This window comes from Anarhichas minor, unplaced genomic scaffold (assembly GCF_050575085.1).
Source record: "Anarhichas minor isolate MPS153535 unplaced genomic scaffold, ASM5057508v1 ptg000007l, whole genome shotgun sequence".
Classification (NCBI taxonomy): domain Eukaryota; kingdom Metazoa; phylum Chordata; class Actinopteri; order Perciformes; family Anarhichadidae; genus Anarhichas; species Anarhichas minor.
In genome coordinates, this window is record NW_027466453.1 from 14996918 (window position 1) to 15020206 (window position 23289).

Sequence of the window (23289 nt, forward strand, 5' to 3'; positions counted from 1 at the left end):
GGGGGGGGGGAAGACAATCCTATTATGTTGACCCAAAGATAAGAAAAACACACGCACGCACGCACACACACACACACACACACACACACACACACACACACACACACACACACACAAACGGACTCATACACAGTCTCTCTCCCAAATACATACTGTTTAAAACACTGGTTAATATCACCTGCTGCATGTCAGATATCTTTACTGCTCCAATAATGATCTTCCCTTCTCTCTCTGCCCTTCCTCAGGCAGTGTGTGCCCCCTTAAGATTCCCTGGGTATAAATCAGTCAGCCATGTATCCACAAACACACCTCCATCACTTTCCCCCTTTTTCTTTCGCCTCCTCTCACCTCCCTCCTTCTGATTTCCTTTTCCTTGAAGGGCAATGTGGCTGCGGGCCAATCTCTCCCTTCCCCATCTGTGTGTACTTAAACAGAACGTGGACGAACCACAAACGCAGATGAAAACTGTCAGATACAAACATGCACACACACACACACACACACACACACATGGCCACACACGTAGTGTTAGCACACAGCGGCAGATCCACAGAGGCTGTCGTTTACTTTTGATTATCTCTGAAGACTTTTACCCTAATTAGTCCGATGTGAGTCTTGTTAAAATGCCGTGTTCCAACAGCGCATGACTGATGACAGAATTCCATTTGATTTAGTAGTGCTGTCTTTTGTTTTTAGCTCCCTAATGAATGTGTTTAATAATTACCTGAGAGGCTTTGGGGTAGTCGTGACAATCTGTTCTGCTCAGCGCTAAAAGCTCATGAAGTTTATCCATCACCACATCCAGCTCAGAGAGGGAACAGCTCAATTTTAGCAAGCTGTCAGTTATTTCCAACGCCGCTTCTCCTCACCGTCCCAAAATGGATTCCACGCCACCGAGTGAAACGTAACTGCATAAAAGTCAAAAACTGTGATACCTCGAACCAAAGAAAGCAATCAAAAGAGTCTTTCCAGAAAGCTATTTTGCGGGCGAGGCCCCCAAATCGGGGGGGGATGGATGTTTGTGCTTCGCTTCTCCCGCAGCTGAACTTTTCTATTTAGGCCTGTCAACAGTCTTGTTGTGCTCAGTGGTTTGGGGTCAGATGCCGTTTCCTAAATAGAAACCATCTATCAGAGGCTAAGTGGTGGCTGAGAGATGTCATAGTGGTCATGAGTGGGTGATGGCGGTGAAGGAGGAAGTGGTCAAACCGCTGGAAAAACAGTTCCAAGGGTTGCATTTATCCTTGTGTAACTGCTAAATGGGATGGAACGAGTCCAGCACACTTGAGGGTATAGTTAATTTATATGTGAAAGGAATGAAGAGGAGACTTCTCACTACAACCATGTGTACCTTTCTGACAAATTGATGTACTTTCAGTATCTATCAAAGACATTAGTCTAAAGATACACTACAGCTCTTATTCTAGTTCACCAAGTGATGCTCACAGTGAAGAATCCGAGAGGAGATATATATATTCTCTTCACTATTACTGGTCATACAGCGTATCATGAGGTCCATGCATCATCGTGTGCGTAATGTGACCTTTAATGTCACTGCAGACCGTGTCCCAATTCATCATCTTGTAATGATGATGTGTAGTTGGTGCATTGGTCCTCCTACCTCACAAAGAGGGGCAAGATACAATGTCAGGACAATTTGTAAAGACATTTGTGGATCCCAAAGCTTAAAGACTGATGATTTTGGTGATCACCTGACTTTTCCTACAGTGCCACCAGCCAGTTGACACATTCGTGAAACCCAGAGGTTCCAATAGCACTCCCTTTTGCGCACAATCTTCCAAGCAGCAGCAACACTGAATGGGAGTCTCCCTGCACCTCCAACACAGAGGCTCTTCTGTTTGCATCCCTGCTGCCAAGAGCTGTAAAAAGTAGGGTGGGAGGGGAGGGGTGACCCAGGCAAGCCCCTGGATCGGGTGGCCCGGTGATACCAGACCTGGCGACAGTAGCCCCTCCTACATCCTGCCCTGACAATGGGCAAAGCAAGGCAGAACCCTCCACTGGTTTAATTGTTCGACAATGATCGCATTCTCCTGCCCCTTCCACTGGCCTCTGTCAGGGGGATAAGGGAGTCGCACATAGCCTAATTGCCACCTTGCATAGGACAGGCTTAGACATGTAAGGGCCTGGCCCACAATGGATATATTAACCTCTGTGCATGTTATCACAATAGGCCAAAGTTTCAGAGCCACAATGCTCTCCCTCTGTCTCTCTGTTAAAGAACTGCTGTTTCATTCATTCGACCTGAAGAGACATTCAGGCGGACTGTGATGGATCTACCTGGGAAAAGTCGTTATCTAATGACTGAGCTCAGTTGTAAGGGTTGGTGCAGTGCGTGTGGTCCCATTGTTAACGGGCAACAGTTGATTTAGTGACAGAGTAACAATGAGGCATGTGTGCTCTGTCATTTTCAGACTGCTGTAAGGAAAACAAGAAGAATCCTCCCCTTTTGGTCCGTCGAAGCCCAAACAATTATCCTCATTATAGCTTCTGAGAGAGACAAGAATTTAAAAACATCAGGGCCATTAGCAAGATTTTATGTCACACAGCAAGTTGTTGTCTAACTTGTCAGGGTAAATTGATAAAATGCAAGCTCTTACTTGCAGATGGTGGATTCACCAAATCACTTAAATGACAATTATCCTTTGAAAATTCCCTTCAAGCTAATGCAGCGTTCCTGAGTACTCGTTTACGATCTGGGACAGATAATTTCAGCAGAAACTCCCGCTGAAGGTACAATATCCCCTTCATGAGTCAAGGTTTGGCCTGCTTTCCTCGCCTCATAAAAAGAGATTGTCGTTTGAGATGTCTACAATTCAGCTCCTGGAGGGAAATTAATTTTTAGCATTCCAGACAAATGCGGCAGCAACATTCCAGCGGGAAGCTTTCCCCCCATACTGTATTTTAGGCTATAATTATATGTTAGGATGGCTGAGCAACATAACCACACAGAGCTGTGAGAAAAACAGATCCACCACAACAGGCATGCACAACTGCAAGAATGTGATTCGCTTGGATGTGGAGTAACACAGAGGAGCAGACATGCTCTGGTCCCAACCACACAGCCACAGGCATGCACACAAAAACACACACACTTAAAAAAATAAAAATAACAGACATACTTACACCCGTGTTGATAAGTATACATTATAAATGCATATTCTGATTATTAAACAGTTTTTAAGACAATCACAAGTAAGGGAAAATGTTTGTTCTCTTATTTAGTTCGACATTTGGGAAAATACGCTCATCTGCTCTCTTGGCGAGATTTAAAAGATCGGTTAGCTTAGCATAAAGACTGGAAACAGAAGGAAACAGCTAGCCTGGCTCTGTTCAAAGTTAACAAGAACGACCTCTAAAGCTCACAGAGGAAAATGTTATATATCTTTTGTTTAATATGGACAAAAAACCGACGTGTAAAAATGATATGTTGTGGTTTTGATCTGGGCCGGGCTAGTTCCTGGACAGGATCAGTTACTTCCTGGAGTCTCTGTAAATACAGGACCACATAAATTCATTGAGCAGATTATTCTAGCTACTGCAAACTACTCCTTCAATATTTCTCATACAAACTGTACATACACAATGATGGTAAAAATTAAACTAGTAAATCTGTTTGCAAAATCTACACCAAAGACCTCCAATTTCAATATTTGCCTTCATTTCCTCCTCCACATATGTGTGATTAAACTGCTCAAGTTTCTCATGTCATCTATTGAACTCCATGTCCAGAACTAGATCGTTATAAATCATAGCAATGATGACCAGAACTATAGAACAATAACTCAGGATGTAAGAAAGAATGGAAACTGACATGATGTGGCTCATTATTTTGTAATAAGATGGGACACTGAGGTATGACTGCTGATGATTGGGGTCATTGCCATTAACTCATAACTACACACACACACACACACACACAATTAGTATCATCACGAGCAACTCAACTGGCCTGTAATCACATTATGATTTGGGTACTCACAGCTTGGCCACATTACACAGTGAGTGCATAAACACTTGTTAGACGGAGAGAGAAAACGGGGAGAATCTAAAAATACAGAGCAGCGAGGCGAGGGACAAGCCGAGGATTAGTACCGCCTCCGCGAATCAAACAAACAAAGTCCAAAAAGGAGCACGAACGGGAGGTGGAGACAGAGAGAGCGATGGACGGAGAGAAGGGAGGAAGGGAGGGATGGTGAAGAAAAAACGCTCCTTCCTCAGGAGCTGACCTAGTAAAACATTCATGAGAGATGTCTTTATGTGAAGTGTGTGAGAGTGGGGAGGGTGTGAGGGGAGTTTAAGGCTCAGGAGTCTAAAATAAGACAAAAAAATATATATATATATTTGAGATTTGAGTTGGTACACAGGCACATTCAGTGCCAGATGCCGCACTGCCGACCTCTTGAATCAAGAATAGACGACGAGCTGAGACACAGACAGAAAGAGGAACACGAAAAGATGTAACTTATTTTGAGAACATCCAGCCAATGGAATAGAAATGAGTCACTGGTAATTACTGTGTGGCAGATGTGAATGATATGAATCGAAGGCAGAAGATCCAGAGGCACACGTTAATGACGAGACATTAAAGATGATGAGCAGTACACACATAAATGATTGACACTTCAATTAAAACATTACACATTGAAAATTTGCAGTAGACTTCATGAAGACTTCGCCAAGCTTTATTAAAACGTCTTCACTAATGCAAATTCTCAACTGAGATAAGTGTGCGTGTGCGCTGGTGACGAAACAGATGTGACAAACCAGCTGGTCACACGACTGTTAAAGCATCAGACTAATTAACTGGCTCATCTCACAGCCTACAAGAGTTCACAGCGCCTACGCACTTACAACACACACACACACACACACATATAAACACACACACACACACAGTCACGAACATGCATGGTTAACCAGATATAAACACTTCAAGTTCAAACACATGCAAACAACCCACATCATTTGCTAAGCAACACACAGTGCGGAGCTGAGAGATCGAGAATTTCATTAGTTGGGGTTGTTTACATGGATGTCTGAAACAGAAAAAGTATAAATCAGAGTGTAAATGAGGACAAACGAAAAACAGTGAGAACGTACACACATGGTAGAAAGCCACACTGAGACTACTGACGTTGCAACAGTGTCAGGCGACGACAAAAAACTCTCTGCAAGAGTGAATAAAGGTGGCGAGAGGTCAGGATGGGGATGAAAGGGGAGGAAGAGAAACGAGGCTGTATAAGATGAGCAGTCCTCAGCCACATTAGAGCAGCTTAAAAACCAAAATTAATCTTAGAGACCTGCAGAGGGAGAAGAAGAGCCGCTGGGTCTGACCCTCTGCGGCTGCCTGGCTGAGAGTACAAAGCTGCATGAGAAACAGATGTTGTGAACGCCTGACACCGCAAAACTCTCACTCTCTGTGTGTGTGTGTGTGTGTGTGTGGGTGTGTGTTTGTGTGAGAAATATAGACAATAAAATGTAGAGGAGGGTCGGAGCAGAAAATATCTGACAGCAGACATTATTTCCCAGAAAACAAAAGTTATTTCTGAAAAGAGCAAATTACAACTTTACAACTACTTTTACTGCTGCAAAGAACTGTTACTCAAAGTAAATACCAGTCTGTTAATTCAAAACATCTGCGTGTAACTCTGCATAAGCTCAGGGAAAGACTGTGGCTATGGAAAATAAACTCTGGTCAAGGTATATTTCAGGTGAGGCAAGACATTTGGTTAAAGTTAGGGACATCTTTTGTTTAGGACTGATAGAAAAGGCAAATCTTAATGCAGGTCTGCAACTCCATTCATTCCCATCCACCACACCCTTATTTTTTGCCTTCCTGTACTGCACATTCATTTTGAGAAGTGAAATGGAACAATACGGATGTAATTCCAAGCTGCTATACCACAAACTAACAACATGTCCGATAAAAAATAAACAGTCACCCCTTTCTTCAATAAGCGCAGCAAGTTGTGAAATGTTTTTAAAATAAATCAAATTCAAAAGAGAATAGTCCTAGTCTACACTGTCAACCAAAATAATGAGGGTTTTCCTCTAACTACGCACGAATTGCATTTAAAATGTAACCTTGTAAAATAAATAAATTAACTACAAAATAAAAATAACTACAGCAGTTTCATGACATCACCAAAAAGTAAAGACGAACACCAACACTGATGACAACAAACTGTTTCGTTACGGCTTCGTTGGGAAGTGTTGTACAACACACGTAAGCAACTGTTTCTCTGTCTACATCTGTCAGACAGTGCAGACATATTTTCCTTATATATCTTACATTATTCTGTTTTTTCTCTTCTTTTATTCTCTTTTACTTCTTTTTTCTCTTTCTCCCGACACTCATCTGCAAATATGGAAACAAGTCAAACAGTAGTCTCTCACACACGTTCACACGCACAGATACAAACACTTGAGGTGCGAACACTGAAGTGACTCAAAAGAGAATCAAAAACACACTCTAGATGAACAGACATAATATGCATACTCGACGTACACACTTCTCTGCCAACAAACCACACCTCGCTACAGCTTGTCATTCATTTCAGCCGGGTCAGACAACTTGCTTGGCACAGTGAACTGCTCTGTCCGCTGCCAGCCACACTTAATTTAATCAGGAAGTGACATTGAGATCAAGATCTTATTTACAAGTAAGACCGTAGTATATAAAAAAATAATAATAAATATAGTAAAAATAAATGATAATGGTACTGACATAAAAATATAGTGAGAAAATAGCTAGATTTAAATATATATATACATATGTATACATATAGACAATCTGATGCCAGAGCTATTGAAAACCTGAGGAGTCTCTCGTTGCTACGGTCCGTTCAACCATAAGGGCTATAGCTACAGTTTACATAACCTATCAGCACGTGAAAAGAGAGTTATGACAACTCAGCTTTATATAATATGCAAGATTGAGGTCAGAAAACTTCATCATGGTCTACAAGACGAGGATGTTAAAGTGAAAAGATTTGACGTTTCATCACATTTGAAGTCTCTTTATGTGCTTCAAGGCTCTTTGACTCGTCAGGGTGGAAATCATTAGGGAAGTGTTAAATGGTGAGCGGTCGGGACTGAATGAGCTACTTTTCTATTGTGTGTGCAGGCAAAGTGTGGGCTTGCGGTCATCACCTTCTGTGTAATATACCCACAGCTCTGAGTGAGTGGCTACAGCTGCGACTTGGCTTGCTGCTTGCGGATTTTCCAGTACCAGCCCCGGGTGATGGAGGGTGCACAAACTCCTTAACCCCCACAGCATCCTTCTCTTTGCAGCATGTGTGCACATGTAAGTGTATGTGTTTGTCTGTGTGTGTGTGTGTGTGTGTGTGTGTGTGCGTGCGTGTGTGTGTGTGTGTGTGAGCCGCAGCTGTGCGAACAGCTGTCTATAGTAACACGGTTCATTGGTGCACACCCCCAAAGATGAGCTCAGACTACACCTCTCAAAAGTGTGTCTAACTTATGAGAGCCAACGGCATTCTTTTGGCCCTTGTGGGGGCTCTTTAGGGTAACAGTGTTATACAAGTGACTACCAAAGAGGAATACTTTCATCTTAAGGGTCTAGGATAATGAAAACATATTTTAAGACATGATGATGAATTCAGAGGGGGATTTTGTGTGTTCGTACAGTGAATGCCATGTATACATAGATTTACATAAATATGTAAACATACAGTGTGCTTAAGTGCATGTAGATGTATGTAATCATGCCGTATTCATCCTTGAAATGAGATGTTCAGGTTCCAAACAATTGGATGTCTTTGGCTCAGAATGGATCTTATGAAGCTCCATGTGATGGCTTTTTTTTTTGTGACATCTGTGTCAGTTTTTTTTCCTTCCAATTTAGACCACAGATGCTTGTTATCTAGTCAAGAGATATCTAAAATAACTGACCCAAAAGAGTTGCACCTCGCCCAGAAAAGGGAAACAGGGGCGCGTTTCTGGAGGCGAAAACTTGTGCAGTCAAAAAGCTAAAGGGGTGGATATTTTCACTGAGATGATGAAGGCTCTGGACGTTGTTGGGCTGTCTTGGCTGACACACCTCTTCAGTTTTGCATGGAAGTTGGGGTCAGTGCCTGTGGAGTGGAAGACCTGGGTGGTGGTTCCCATTTTTACAAAAGGGGATCAGGGAATGTGCTCCAATAATCTGGGAATCACACTAATCAGACTCCCCAGGAAAGTTTATTCCAGATTGCTGGAAAGGAGGCTCCGACCAATTGTTGAACCTCAGATCCAGGAGAAGCAATGCGGATTTCGTCCTGGCCGTGAAACAGTGGACCAGCTCTTTACACTTGCAGATCTGTTGGAGGGGTCATGGGAGTTTGCCCATCCAGTCTACATGTCTTTTGTGGACTTGGAGAAGTTCTGTCCCTCGGAGAGTTCTGTGGGGGGTACTGTAGGAATACAGTGTACTGGGGTAATTGCTACAAGCCTTACGGTCCTTGTACGACTAAAGTGAGAGCTGTGTCCGTTTACTCAGCACAAATCAAACACGTTCCCAGTGGCTGTTGGCCTCCGCCAGGGTTTTCCCTTGTCACCGCTCTTGTTTGTGGTCTTTATGGACAGGATTTCAAGGCTCAGCTGAGTGGAGGAAAGTGTCACAAGTGAAGGAAAACTGGAGTGTGAGATTGACAGAGTGTTCGGCATCAGCACTGGCATCGGCTGTGCCAGACCATTGTGGTGGAGCCACAAGGGAAAGCTCTAAATTTACCAGTCCATCTATGTTCTGTTCCTCACCTATGGTCATGAGCTTTGGGTCATGACCGATGCAAACCCCTGAAATGAAGGGGTTTTGCAGGGTTGCTTGGCCCAGCCTTAGAGATGGAAGGAGGAGCTCAGACATCCGGAGGGAACTCAAGAGTAGAGCCGTCCTTCTTTGTGTTGAAAGGGGCCAGCTGAGGTGGTTCGGGCATCTGATCAGTATATGCCTCCACGACGCCTCCCTTTAGAGGTTTTCCGTGCACATCCAACTTGTAAAGCTGTAAAGGTGTTGCTGGGGAGAGGGATGTCTGGAATACCCTGTAAAGCCTGCTGCCCCCGGGACCCAGCCCCGGACAAGCGGAGAGTAAATGGATGGATGGACAGATTAACTGGCAGTTCTCGTATACAGGAAATAATTGTAAGCAACAGGTGAACTCTCCAGCATCAAGCTTACCATAAAGATTACAAACCATCAAAAACACTTTATGAACAGCTCTGTTTCCTCTTGCACTTTACACAAATGCATGCAAATCATTAATAAAATCATCAATCTTTCATGATAAGATCAATAACCAGAGCAGGGAGAGGCTACCTCCAGAGAACATTAGATGACTTCAGCCCTAATACAATTCCCCATCTACAGAGATGGTCATAACCCAAATGGGGCACAGCAGATATGATGAGGCCCTCAAATTAACTTTTGGTTATGAAATAGCCTGCAGATGATAAAAACATAACAGCCTCTTGGGTGTTGCAGCTAAGAATCCATCCCCATTGGCTTTACCAGCGCTAGAGCTTGTCATAACTGTTCTGGTTCATGCAGATGAGCATGTCTCTTGATTTCCCACGGTGCTAAAGAAGCGACATGTGTGCCCTATATACTGTATATGTCCTAGCACATGTGTTTACATGCAATGAACCCTGTGCGTTGATATAATAGCTCTTGGCACGACTGGGACATGCACACAACAAATAGGGACGATCAAAGTTATTTTTGCTCTTCCTGCAATGCATACACCATTTGGAACTGTAAGACTATCAACAAAATCAAAGCGAAGGGGGTGGAAACAGGCTTGTCAAACAGCGTGTGATGGAGAAATTAATTCTTTCTTTGCATATCTGAGGCTTACACTTCCTCCTTCAATCCCTCAACCCTCTGTCTGACAAATCCAATTACCATGACATGAACATTGCTGTTCTGTATACACACCACAGCCAGGATCTTGGCAAGGGGATGGGTAGGATGGGGCACCAGGGACCTGAGCCAGACAGACACAGAGGCCTGGCAATAGAGGGTCTCCGCTCAGCCTGTAACCCGCCTCCAGCTGGAAGACCCAGTTCCTTGACAGGTTGGCAGTGCTAACTGCTCGCCTACCCTCTGGTCTATCACTGCCTGTCATCTGTCTTCCAACACCAGCCCTCTCGCTTTTCACATGCCACTTCATTCCTCTCCATCCTAATTCACAGCCATCTTATATCCCTATATTTCGTTCAAATAGAATTTGCATTCATATTTGTTGGCTAAAGGTTTTCTCATGGTGACACCGCTATAATTCATCCACTTTTTTACTCGTAGGTAGTCAAGGCATTAGTGCAGACACCTGCAGTTGTGCATGAATTGACCTCTAAAAATGATTTATAATATCCGCATCTAAGGAACTATATTTGTACTTGTGTGATTGTCAGATTCAAATTTTCGGGAGGATCAGAAACATTTGGCTGACTCCAATTTTAGAGGAGATATTTTTTTGTTGGGGGAAAAACAGGCTGTCGTGACCTAACTGACTAAACCAAATTGCAGTTTGCAAAACTTAACAAGCATCTTCTACCCCTGAGTGTTGGCACACACTTTAAATCACCAAACACGATCATAGAGCTTGTCAGACAAATAAAAGCGAGCTACAAACTTTTTTTCCCAGAGCTGCACAGAGAAAACATCTTGTGGAGGTGTCTGGCAAGCTGTCAGCTTGTGCAGTCTCCTGGTCCATGCCAGTGTGCAGATTTGCATTCAGCTCAAAGGAGGCCTGAAACATCAAAGCCTCTTTGAAGCACCACTTGATGCTGCACAATAGGACAGGTGAAGAAAAAACAATACAACGCAGAAAGGCTCTGAACTACTGTACCCATAATGCACCACAGATCCTAAAATAAAAGTGGGACACATCAATGCCATGATAGAAAAAAACGAAACTTAATGATGTGCATTAACAAAAGAAGAACAAAGGTTATCTTTCTACATTATCTCTCGCAGAAAACTGATATTTTTGTATTTCCGCTCTTAAGACTTTTGCATAATATCTGTAAACACTGGAGACGGATGATGGTGACAGTCAAAGCAAGGAGTTTGAATAAAATATGACAGGCTAAATAAAGAGCTGTGGGAATCTGTAGCATATAATTCAGAAACTGGCATGTAATTACCGTCAAAAGAATTTCTGACAGCAACTGAGAAAGACTACCGTAAGAAATGAGCACTTATCGTTTACATTTTATTGGAGTGTTATGTATCCAATCCCTGCTAAGCAACATCATTTAAATTTTAAAATGAAACCCGAACACGAGCAATTAAATCATTTACTTTCTAGATTCTCATAACTCTGAACCTGAGGCTTCAATCTTTCAATCAGCTAAAGGTTTATTGAAAAGTGGGGCAAATGATATACTATTCTCATTCTCATGCACAAAAGTAGACATACATATCAATACATAAAGACAATCACTGTGTATTTTTTGTTGTGCAGACATTTCACACCTTGACAACCTTTACTCCTATAAGGAACTCATTATCTGTGTTCTGAAACTGACAACATCTGTATCACAAGACATTGCATGACTGCTGATAATGTATGACTTTCCCCTGATACTATTAAGACCAGATGATAGTCAGAGCAACAGCCCACCTGCTGACCACACCTCACAACACTCTCCTTCTTTAACCCATCCTGACATCACAGTACTCATGCATGCTGTCTGTTGCCTAGAAGGAGCCTGTGAAGGCCTTATCCAATCAAACATCTATTTAAATCAAAACACACACACACACACACACACACACACACACACACACACACACACACACACACACACACACACACACACACACACACACACACACACACACACACACACACACACACACACACACACACACATCGGGTAATCTCTGTTCCTGTCAGATATGCCTGCTGGATGCTGTTGTTGACTTGAAAGGTTTGTATGTATGGAACCTTCAATAGATGCTCAGCTTGTCATTGTTTGGATCACATATTCTCTGCGGCCAAGTCTGTAAACGACGCGACATGTTCAAAAAATTCAGCTGCTTATTGACCTTGAAATGAAATGCTAAGTTGCACTACATTCAGGTAAAGAGGAGATGAATAAGGGATACAAACACCAAATATTAAGTGAATAAACTGAGAATAAATGCTGCAGCTCTCCATAAATCACGCCCTGACAGGGAAAAGATATAATGTTGCATCATTCATTTCCAAGCTGACGTTGACCGAACAGGCCTGGACTGTTTACCCTCCCACAAGTGTGGCTTTGGCTGGTATGGTAACGGGCTTGGTTCACTTGAAATAAAGAATCACCAAAGAGTATACCTGTGCAGAATGTCAAGATGTGACACTTTGAGCTTTCACAAGTATTAAGCACCAGTTCTTGCAAGAAAAACTCACCCAGCCACCCCCTCTGTCAGTCTCCTTGTCCCTCTCCCAGGATCTTATACTCTCCACTGAGGCTCTCATGTAGAAACCCATTATGCATTTCATAGCAATCGCACCAGGCTCCTGAGCAATTACTTCCAGTTGGCCTGGACGCTGTTTATTTGCGTCGGCATGGGAATTCATCGGGTAAAACTCAAGACAGCTGAGAGGGAGGGTATTTATTTTTCATGTACCAAGCGCATTTGCTAGCATATATGCTTCCCCAAAGACGTCTTGACGACGGCTCAATGCTCATTTTAATTAACACATAAGCCTGTTGATGGTAATTAAAAAGCAGACAAAAAAAAGATCACACAGAGGGGGAGAGCTGTATATCCGAACGCACGAAAACATGCAGCGGCAGCGCTTGGCACCTATTCAGAGGAGATTTCATGTAGCCTTCTTGAAGCATATGCATTACAAGTGGGCGCATCAAACCGAGTGCATTGAACAGATTTTTGATGTTAGTTATTTTAGGTGGAAAAATGCAGATTTTGCTCAAACTTAAAGCAGAGAAACTGCTTTTAGATGGATACTCTGGACACTGATAACATCTGCGATAACCAGATGATTTGGTGGAGAGTAAAGTGTAAATTTAGTATCTGTGCTACTTACTTCATGGGCTTGAACAGAGCTTGTCCATAGTTCTGGAAAGTCATGATCAACTTCAGCTGGGTGCCTCCTGATTTCATGGCTGAGAGAAAAACAATTGAGATGTTAGATGAGTATTTGAAGCAAACAAACACACACACACACACACACACACACACACACACACACACACACACACACACACACACACATACACGCACACACATGAACCCAAACACACTGAAATACACTTCCGCATAAGCACAGCTGTTTCATTATTTGCCAATTTGGAGGATGCAATTTTGCATGACTGCGTAATAGAGCTCTCACATCTGCTGACCAATTTGCCAGACACTGTACAACCAAAGTGGCAGTTAGGAGGTGGGTGTGACTGAGAGACAGAAGTGGCGTGAAAAGCGTCTGCTGACAACTACAGCTAGTTCTGAGTTTGATGAAACTGGAGATGGACAAATATAATAGTGACAACATGTGTCACTTTGAGAGAGCCAAAAAACACACAGTGATTTTTGGCACATTAAGTCCACGGACACTACAATTCAGAAGCGTGTTATTATTGTGCAATTACATTTTGAACATCCTCTTGTTTCAAAACTTGGCTGAATCTTCATTTCCTGAATCAAATAGAAAACGAACCGCGTGTTTCCATCCATGTGTGTATATGTGCACATAACAGACCTGTTTTCTGACCAGATGTTTCTCTGTACACAGATGTGCTTGTGTCTTCCTCTCACTCCCACCAAACTGATCTCAACGAGCAAAACGTGAGCCAGGGCCCATGTCTCTGACTATCAGTCATGTCCACAGTGTCTCCCAGAGGCTGATGGAGCCTTAACTTCTTGCCTGCCTCCGACTCAAACAAAGGCACCGCCCGGCCTGTCTAAATGCCTTGTGTTTCCGTCATAATGGACGGGCTTTCAGTGGGATTTGCCTATTTATTACAGCGCATTAACTTGAGCGTATTACACAACACAGCGCTTCTGCCTAACCCCAATATCAACATAAGCCCCATGTAGTGGACCCACTTACTGAATGGCTTGCTGGCTGAGTAGCTGGCTGCACTCTACCCACAGAACTGTCTTTTGTGTTTATCGAATCTCTTGGTGGTTCTCTCATAAAAGAAATATTATGAGAGAACCCTTTTTCTCCTTCCTTGTTTGCACATGCCATCCTTTTATTCATATTGTCTCTGCTATGCTCTGTCTGTCTCACTTTGCTTTACTCACTGCTGGCAAGCCTCCCCATTTACCGTGACTCATTTTCAAAAGCTTCTGCATTTTACATCCACTGTTGCACAGAGTTAAACCCGCATAACCTGAGGTGAGCGCCTCTTCTTCACGACAGAGGATGGATATTGAAAGTAGATTGGCAATCAAAGCCAAAGAACGCACCGAGAGCATTATGCCTACACGTGTGCTAGATTTGCTGCAGCCAGGACAAGTGGACGGTGCCCCAGAGTAATCTTTAAACTTGTTACAGCTATACAGCAAACCTAAAACCTTTGAGAGATTGCAAACAACTGGACAATGTTTTAATACTGTGACTTTGAACCCATAAGCCACAATCCTTGAGGAGCTGACCTCAATTCTCTGCTCTGTGCTGGACGTTTATAAAATTTTGTTTCTAATTGGAAACTACAAAAGTTAATCCCCTGTGAAAAACCCCAGCAGAGCTCAGCTGATTGTTTCCCTGGATTGAATCTGCGCTGACATGTGATCAAACATGTCAGCGAACTTCATTACAGTCATTTTAGCAGACGCTTTTATCCAAAGCGACTTACAATTCAGATTCTAACACACAGCTACGGGAGCAATTTATGGGGTTAAGCTCCAGGACACATCGACATGCGACTAGCCAGAGCCGGGGATCGAACCGCCTGATTGAAAGACGGCCCTGCTCTGCACTTACCCACCGTCGCCCACTTCAACAAAAGATTCTTTTGATTCTCCTAAAGGCCATCTGTCTCGGTGTCTGTGCGAGGATGTATGGGCCCCTGTTGATCTAACCATCCATCTCTTGCTCCGTTTCTCCGAGCATCCACAAATGAATCGATGTAGCCTTTTCTAAACCTTCATGTTCTCTGGTCTTTCAGAAAGCCCCGGGCCTTGCCCACCACCATCACAGTGCGCTCCCATCCCCATGATGATAAATCCACCCTGCTCTCACCTGTGCCACCTCACGGCACTGTGCGTATGATTTATGAGTGCAGCTGGAGACGGAACAAAAGGCCGCAGAGGGACAGACACAGAGGAGGGAGGCACTGTTACAGAGAAAATGCTGAACAGAGAAACTTCTGTGTTTAGTAATTTTAGTGGGACAGATCTGAGGTGTGCGTGTGCTTTAATTACGGGGCACAAAAGCTGTAATGCGTGCTTCCAGGCACACACACACACACACTGCGCTGGGTTTTCATTTCAGAAGACAGATGTGTGTGTTTTTATAGGTGTGTCTGGGCACAGATTGATGGTTTATATATTATAAACAGAGGCGACCAAAAACACACAAACTATTAAGTTTAGGCGGAGATGTGTAGCATGAATGATGAATGATTGTGAGCTGCCAGAGGGACTCATAACAAAGAGGTAGTGGAGAACAGCCTCAATAAGAAATACAATGACACTGATGCACAAAGAGATAGAGATAACAACACGCCCCCGTGGAGGATATTTTGGTGTTCACTGTCCAGTTTTTATGAAGCCATTATAGCAAAAATGATAAGGTATATTCACACTGAGATCTCTTTCACACAGATTTGTTGAAGATGGTATCAGTGTAATGAGAAGTTAAAAAACAAACTACAGTAAAGAAAATGTACATCATGGGAGAAAAATACAAATCAGTCTTATAGCAGACCTGTCTCTTTGTCAGTTGACAAATACTTTGCAGAAATCTTGCAATCTCTGCACCGTGACATCTTTTTTTTACTTTTTACAGAACAGAATTTCTTAAAGCTTCCCTTGAGTTCCCCTAGCAATTTGCACATATTAATCATCTGAAAAGCAAAGTGTCTACAAATGAAAAACAGTGATGGATATTTAGCAATGAAAGCAATGTTTAGACTTTTAGACTTAGTAGAGGGAAATTCTTCTCCACTCTTCTCTCCATGTTTCCTGCCAATAACTTTGCCAGAAGATGTTTCGTCGTGACGTTTTTCAGGCATGTGTGATCCCTCCTTTTCTACCCATCTGTTATCCATCCTTACTTTCAATTTAGTAGCGCAGCACATGTTCTCATTCAGATTTTTACGACTTTGTGATTGACTCACCCACGCTGGTGATCCTCTGTGTGACCAGGTCCTTCAGGAGGGCGTCCAGCACAAGACTGTGTCTGGAGTACAACTCGTAGCGGTTGATGCCGATGTGGAAACGTAACCAGTTGGGGTAAGATTCTGCAGTCAGCTCTCCTGTTGGAGAGAACTCCTCCTCCTCCTCTTCGTTCCCCTCCTCATTGTGCCTGGAAAACAGGGAGAGTGGAGGAGGTTTAACAAGACGTTGTGGTGCAAGCAGATTCCTGTTTAGATTATTTTTAGTCTTTGTTATTGGTAGACAATTTGTTGCAGTCTCAATGCAGACTAACTGTGTCAGACAAATTCAAGCTGAAGGATAGGCTTTTGGCACAAAACACTTCATTCTAAGTAACACATGGAGTTAAAATAGTTACAATATAGCCTTAATGACAGGTATATAAAACAATCCAGCATGATGGTAACTTGTAAATTGTGTGCCTTAAAGGTAAAATGCCATGAGAATAGGTGGGTGGAGACAGCAGATGCATCTGTGGACATTATAGTTGAGGCAGAGAAAACGGACGGATGAACCTGTCTGCTGGTTGATTTGATGATATCCAAACAGACAGACAGACAGACAGGCAGGCAGATATGAGCACATGTCTCATGATTTGCAGGCCTGCATGAACAAGAGCTAACTGAATTCAACTACTTCAATGTAGATATCAGATTACTTATATTTCTTTGTGGAGCAAACATGTAATATCACCTACTTTTGGTCCCCTTCTTCCATCCCATTATCATCAACAGCTAAATAGGTTAAAGCCGTCTGTCCCAGGTCCCACTTGTAACCCTTTAAGTTTTAAACATTTCCATCAGCTTACCATCCTTGGTTCGCGGTTGCTCTGGGATAGAACCTGATGTCAGTGTTGACGTTGAACAAAGTGTCATCGTTTGTGAGGGGAGGAAGGTCAACCTTGTAAAAAGGATGCTCAAACAGAGCAGACAGGCGGGATACACCGTGCGCGGGCACCGTCCGACCCGCGCTCGCGTCTCCGATGAGCGGCTTGTGGTCTTCCGCCTTCCCCGCAGACGGTCTCGTCCGCCTGACGGACTCCGCTCTGTCCCCGGCCGCTGTGATCTTTTCCAGGGAATGCGACGTGAGGTTGGAGCTCGGCTCGTTGCTGAAATCCTGCAGGATTCTCAGCGTGTGCTTGTTAGGCCAGCCAGCTTCAGCCGCGGACATGGCGCGTTGCTTCCCCCAGCCCTGCGACTCCCCGCCGGGGTGGTGAGCGCACTGACAGCCGCCGTCCCCGCCGTCCGCTCCCGCCGCCCGCTTTTCTAGTTTCGGTAACAAGTCTATCATAATGTGCATGGTGCACGCTACCAAAAACACCATGAGTATCAACACTCTGAATTTACGAAACAATATCATCTTTATATATATGTTTCTTTACGCAGTCAGGCTAATACGATTTAAGCGCAGCGCACCTTACAGCACCGACATTGATGTCCAACACTGTTATGCGATGACAAAGCAGCAATGTTAGGTTGAAGATGTACTGTGATCATTGCACACATAATGCGTGTCAGCCTATGTTAACAACTCCATGATGTGCTCGGTCTTATTTTGTTATTATTGTTATTTTCTTCACAATAGTCCAAATTGTTCGTCGCCAGACAGGTGGGCTGACCGACACATTGTGAGCTCTGGACACTTCACTGGCAGCGGCTCAAGAAGTGCTCTTCATTCATTGCCTTGTTGAACAGGATATCGTGTCAGGAGGACGGACCGCTAAATAAATCGTTAAGAATAGGTAACAGGAAGAAGAAGAAGGAGGAGGGGGGGGGGGGTCTTGTTAAAAGCACCGATATTCCTCCTCAAATCTGCTTCCTTGTGTTGCTGCCAGCACGGAGTGAGGTGTCAATTGTGTCATGACTGAAAAAAAGTAAAAAAAAAAGAGATTGGTATAGTCCACAGCCTCCCTGGTATTTAGGATGAATTGATTATTAAAGAAGAAAGTGAAAATTCCATAAAGAAAATACCAGCTGATCCGCTGAGGCGCTTGGATGCTGTCCCGCTCCTGCTTTGTGCAAAGCCTCGTTGAAGTCAAATCAGAGACTGGCTGGCAGGTGTAAGGATCCTGGTTGTCATTTGTCTTCCCCCCCCCCACCCCCCCCCTTCACACCGCCTTGTCTTCCTTCCAAGTGTTCATCCACGGTGGGTGTGTTGAATATTATGATCGGAGCCCTCTGAGCCCAGCCTCGGTGTTGCGTCACGAGGAAGAGGTTGGCTGCGTCTGCACATACAAGTACTGGAGCACTAGTGACATGAAAGGCGAGCTTCAGGGGAAAAAAAATATGTGGACTGAAAGACTTTGAGGCTGCAACTCCCCTGCACGCAGCCAGGGGGCGTTGGCACAACCTGAAATACTATGCTGGCTTTGTACCGAGATATATGATGTGAAGAACAATGAGTATGTATACTACACGCAATTCTTGAAAGTGCTCAATAAGCTACAGTTGTTTTAAGTGCACTCTGGGGAGGCACGATGGGTCCTTGAGGATGGGCCAAGGGTTCTGCAGCACACCAGGAATATTTGGAATTCATTCAACATTTATGAGAGGCTGACACAAGGACAGATGATGGACTATTATATTGGTACCCAAAACAAAAGTCTGTTTCTTGAGACAAAATAAAACATGCTGGCCAAAACACAGACACACCTACATCATTCTAGATACAAAGATTCTAGACTATAGGCGTAGCCCTCCAAGAGCTGTCGCTATAGGGTTTATCCCTGTTTGCAAGCGTAGTCATGAAGATTTATTTTCTGGCCCTTATGTTCTGCATAGGCCCGCCTTTATGCCGCACTTGCGACATACAACAGCCGTGCGACCATAGCTCTGCTCCCAATTTAAACTAGCATTTCTTCAGCTGGCGTAGGTGAAGCCATAGGGGCCTACATCTCAGATAACCTAAGGTACAATATGTAACTAATACCATTGGCTTCGCTATTGGGTTGAGGGCGAAGCTGATGTAGTCTATGCCCCACTGTGACACCAAGGTCCACAGGCAGACAGCATACACCCGGCAATAAGGCAGAGAGGCATTGGCTGTGTCACGGTTAACAGTCCTGTGTGGAGAAATAATATGTTACACTCTCTTCACACTACACTGTTGCTGCAGAAGAGTGGGACAAAATAATATGTATCATAATAGTCCCAATGCAGCCCACTTATCTGTGATGGTCAGATTACAGGCACACTGTTAGACAAGTGCGTAAAAGCATGCCAGTCCTGCAACGCTTCATATGCTGTCTGGCACATTTAACACTAAATGAGTCAGGGGAAGGCTCAGATACACCAGATACAAACGTTTGAAGGTAACACGAGAGGCATGGCACGATGCAGGGTCTGAGCCTCTCTTCACACACCAGCACTGAAAAGCGGAACGTTTACCCGCATAACACGTTGTAGGGTTATGTCCGTTATGGGGCCAGCAGAATGACCGTTAGATTCTCTTCCTGGATGCAGTCTAAAAGGTGAGGAATCAGAGGAACTGGGGGGGGGGGACAATGCTTAAAGGAGAGCTCTGGGGCAAAGTTCAGAGGAGAAGGCATCTACTCCTAGTGGACGGTAGTCTCCCGTGTTCATTGAGAACCACAGTACGCATTGTGCATTCTCTCGTTATGTATCGATATTATACAACACAGAGAAAAGCAGCTATCCATCCATCCATCCATTTTCCTCCGCTTATCCAGGGTCGGGTCGCGGTGGCAACAGGCCAAGCAGGCTGACCCAGACTTCCCTCTCACAGCGAAAAGCAGCTAATTAACACATTTGAGGAACTGAAATCAGATATGTTTGACATGTTTGCTTCATAACAAACCTAACTAGAGACCATCGTGGGTTCACAGCAGCCAGCAACACCAAGTCGGGCCAGGGTCATTAAGCTCATTTTGGAACTCTACCTTCCATTTGATCTCAACTACACCTGTAAGGTTTTGTGACTGGCGACTCACTCAAAACCACGTCTGTGGTAGTTCCCTCTACAGTAGGTGTCTCCAGGACCTCATGTAGCCATGATGACTCACATACAGACTCACGAGCTGGCAATTATTATCAGTCAATACAACTGTCGTCTGCTTTTCTGTGGATCTTTGAAACAGAGTAATAGACCACTTGTTTAAGCACCAACTCTGCTTAAACAACAATGCATAAATCAATAAATAAGGTAGACACATAAATAAATGAAAAATGTAGAATATATATATATATATCTATGTGTGTGTCTTTACCTCCTATAGACGCTTGACTTCCTTCACCAGGCAGTTGGCTTGTCTGTGCTTGTTTGCTGTAAATGTCTGTCTACAGTTTTATTTGATTGATGTGAGCATAAAGCACACACACACACACACACACACACACACACACACACATATATATATATATATATATAAAGAGAGCGAGAGATAGATGTGAAGCTTGTTAATTGTGAGTAAATTTCACAGTCATTTTATTCTGAGTTAGTATCAAGAATATTTGGTATTTTGTGAGTTTATTCATGTTTTAATTGTGTGTCTTGGAATCTCATGCTTCGCTGTCCACCCACACTTTATTTTAGACATGATCAATTAAATTTGAATCCAAAGGTTTATAATATGGTTATTTGTTGTCCACAAACATTAATCTTCTTTCATGGAACTTTTGCTTTCAAAACACACCCGCCTGCCTTCTCAGAAGCAATTTTTTCGATTTGCTGATTAAGTGAAACACACCTTTCATTTACTGTTAACTGCAGGGGGGGGGCACTGGCAGCAATTACTGAAGCCAGCACTTATAGCTGGGCCTGGACTAGATTTCTCTGAGACTCTGCAGGATTAAACATTTGAACTGCCATGGAGTTCATTCAAGCTGCCAGACAGAAATATACAAACTCACTAAGAAAATCTATTTAACCATTTTGTCACAAAGCAGAAGGGGTATTCAGTGTCAGATGGGGAAGCTATAGTAATGTCAGCTCAGCGGAAACACAGAGTAATGAAATGAACAAATGGTAAATATTCTTTTGGCTTGTGTTGTGTGTGTGTGTGTGTGCTGCACATGGCTCACTAAATGGGCCCGATTGGAAGAGCTTCACTTGGCTTGCGCCACTCCTCCCAGAGGCACTGAGTTGGAGTTCATGCCACTGCCAGATTTGTGCGTCTAAATAAAACGGGATCTTAAAGATAACAAGCAAACAAATTGCTCTCCCAAAGGCGGCTCTACTGTCCCAATTCATCTTGTGCTCCAAACAAAACAAATTGGCACGTTCAGACACGTCGGAATCCACTGATAAAAAAAAGGTATTTCAAGAACTATTTAATTAGCTTGGACTCAAAAGACTATATAAACCTCATACGATGGATTTTGTACATTTGACTGTGGGAGCAGTCTGAGCCTGTGAGCATGCTACAGTCACACACAGTTGGCACACAACATCAACGGGGATTGCCAGTGAGCAGAGCTAACCTATTTCAGCCGATTTGTAATCGTTTGCTGGCAACTGCAGTTGTCTTCTCTCTGAAGCATTTGAGTTATTTGTTCCCCACTGTCCAGAGCTTAATATTTCAAAATACTTTCACTGAAAAGAGGTTTTGTTTTTCCCCCATTTCTGGCAAACATTGACTGAGAGATTAAATACCCATTTGTGTTGATTATGAAGAAATTGTATCATTCATGCGCTTTGCAACAAAGCAATTAAGAGCACTTATGGAAAGGAAAATTGAGAGACTCAATTTCATAAACGTAATAAAAAAAAGTAATATGCATCCAATTGACGGGCCTAAAGAAGGCAACGGCATCCTTTTTGCTTTGGATTCAGGCCATGGAGTCAAATTAATTTAAAAGTTAAAAGTGCTCCAGAATGAGCCAGAACTATTTTGACATTTTACAAAACCTCAGGAGAGAAATAAAAATAGCAGGATGGTCTTTTGTGAGGTCACTCTGTATGGGCTCTTATTAAGTCGCTACCTGCTGCAAAACAATACATACACATGTTGCTTTTGTCTTTGATGTATTCCTTTTTAGATTTTTTGAATGACAAAAAATATGAAGAAATGATCAACATAAAGGTTAAGCACATACCAGCCTCACATCACATCTGGGTCATTTTGTCTTCACATTAGTGTAATAATGGGTAAAGAATACATTCACTACAGCAATAATCCCCGAATGGATATGATAATTGATACATTGATAATTAATAATAATAAAATTGATCTATTTGTTAGCCCATAATATCAATCAACTCTTGTAAAGGATATGGCAATAGTAGCTCAAAGTTAGAGCTTCATTCCCACGGCAATTTATCTTCATGAAATTTATTTTCTTTCGGGAACCTTTGAGCCAAAGAAGGAAACGTGACTAAAGATGGAGCAGTTCAGCACGGGGACCCAAAGTCTTTCTGCATTTCATAGCCGAAGCTGGTCTCATACCATTTTGATTAGCCTTGGGTATCAGAGGATGACTCATCTTGTGTTTAAAATAAGATGGGAAGGGAGGAGAGGGAGAAACACCGGAGCTACAGTATGGATAAAAGATCAATATTAACTTTGGATTCAGCTCTGGCCCATTGGTATCCACTGAGGAATATTTTTGTGTCTGAATGTTTGACCCCATCGTCTCGTCCTCGGGTTGGAAGCGGACTTTGTGAAGTTTGAGCTTCTAGACCTCACCAATGTCAAACTAGTCAGCAGGAATCAAGGTTATAAAACAACGTGACTTTGGCACCAGATTAAGGCAAAACTTATTTCTAATTCGAATGAATCAAACATTCGCAATATCTCTCTTTGGAAACAATAATAATAATTAAAAAAAAATCAGTTTTTATTGCTGCGTTCCATAAAAGGCCATAAGCTCCGTCACATCAAGCCCAGTTTTATGAGCGTGATGATTTGTTAACAGCTAATTTCAAGCTGAGCCATAAATGGCTGCGCAAATGTCACAAGTATGGAAGTTATTTATCGGGGA

At 43.1% G+C, this 23289-nt stretch overlaps 1 protein-coding gene across 1 annotated transcript in view; it reads right to left on the reverse strand.

Annotated features, from left to right (window-relative positions):
- fam20ca (FAM20C golgi associated secretory pathway kinase a) overlaps window positions 1–18538 on the reverse strand; it is a 36018-nt gene extending 17480 nt beyond the window's left edge. Inside the window, exons 1-3 of the mRNA XM_076080750.1 lie at window positions 17160–18538; window positions 16315–16502; window positions 13056–13134 (exon numbers count right to left, since the gene is read on the reverse strand). Coding sequence (XP_075936865.1) covers window positions 13056–13134; window positions 16315–16502; window positions 17160–17710 — 818 coding nt within the window. The 5' untranslated portion in view covers window positions 17711–18538. The remainder of the gene's footprint in view (window positions 1–13055; window positions 13135–16314; window positions 16503–17159) is intronic.
- Between the last annotated feature and the right edge of the window lie 4751 nt (window positions 18539–23289).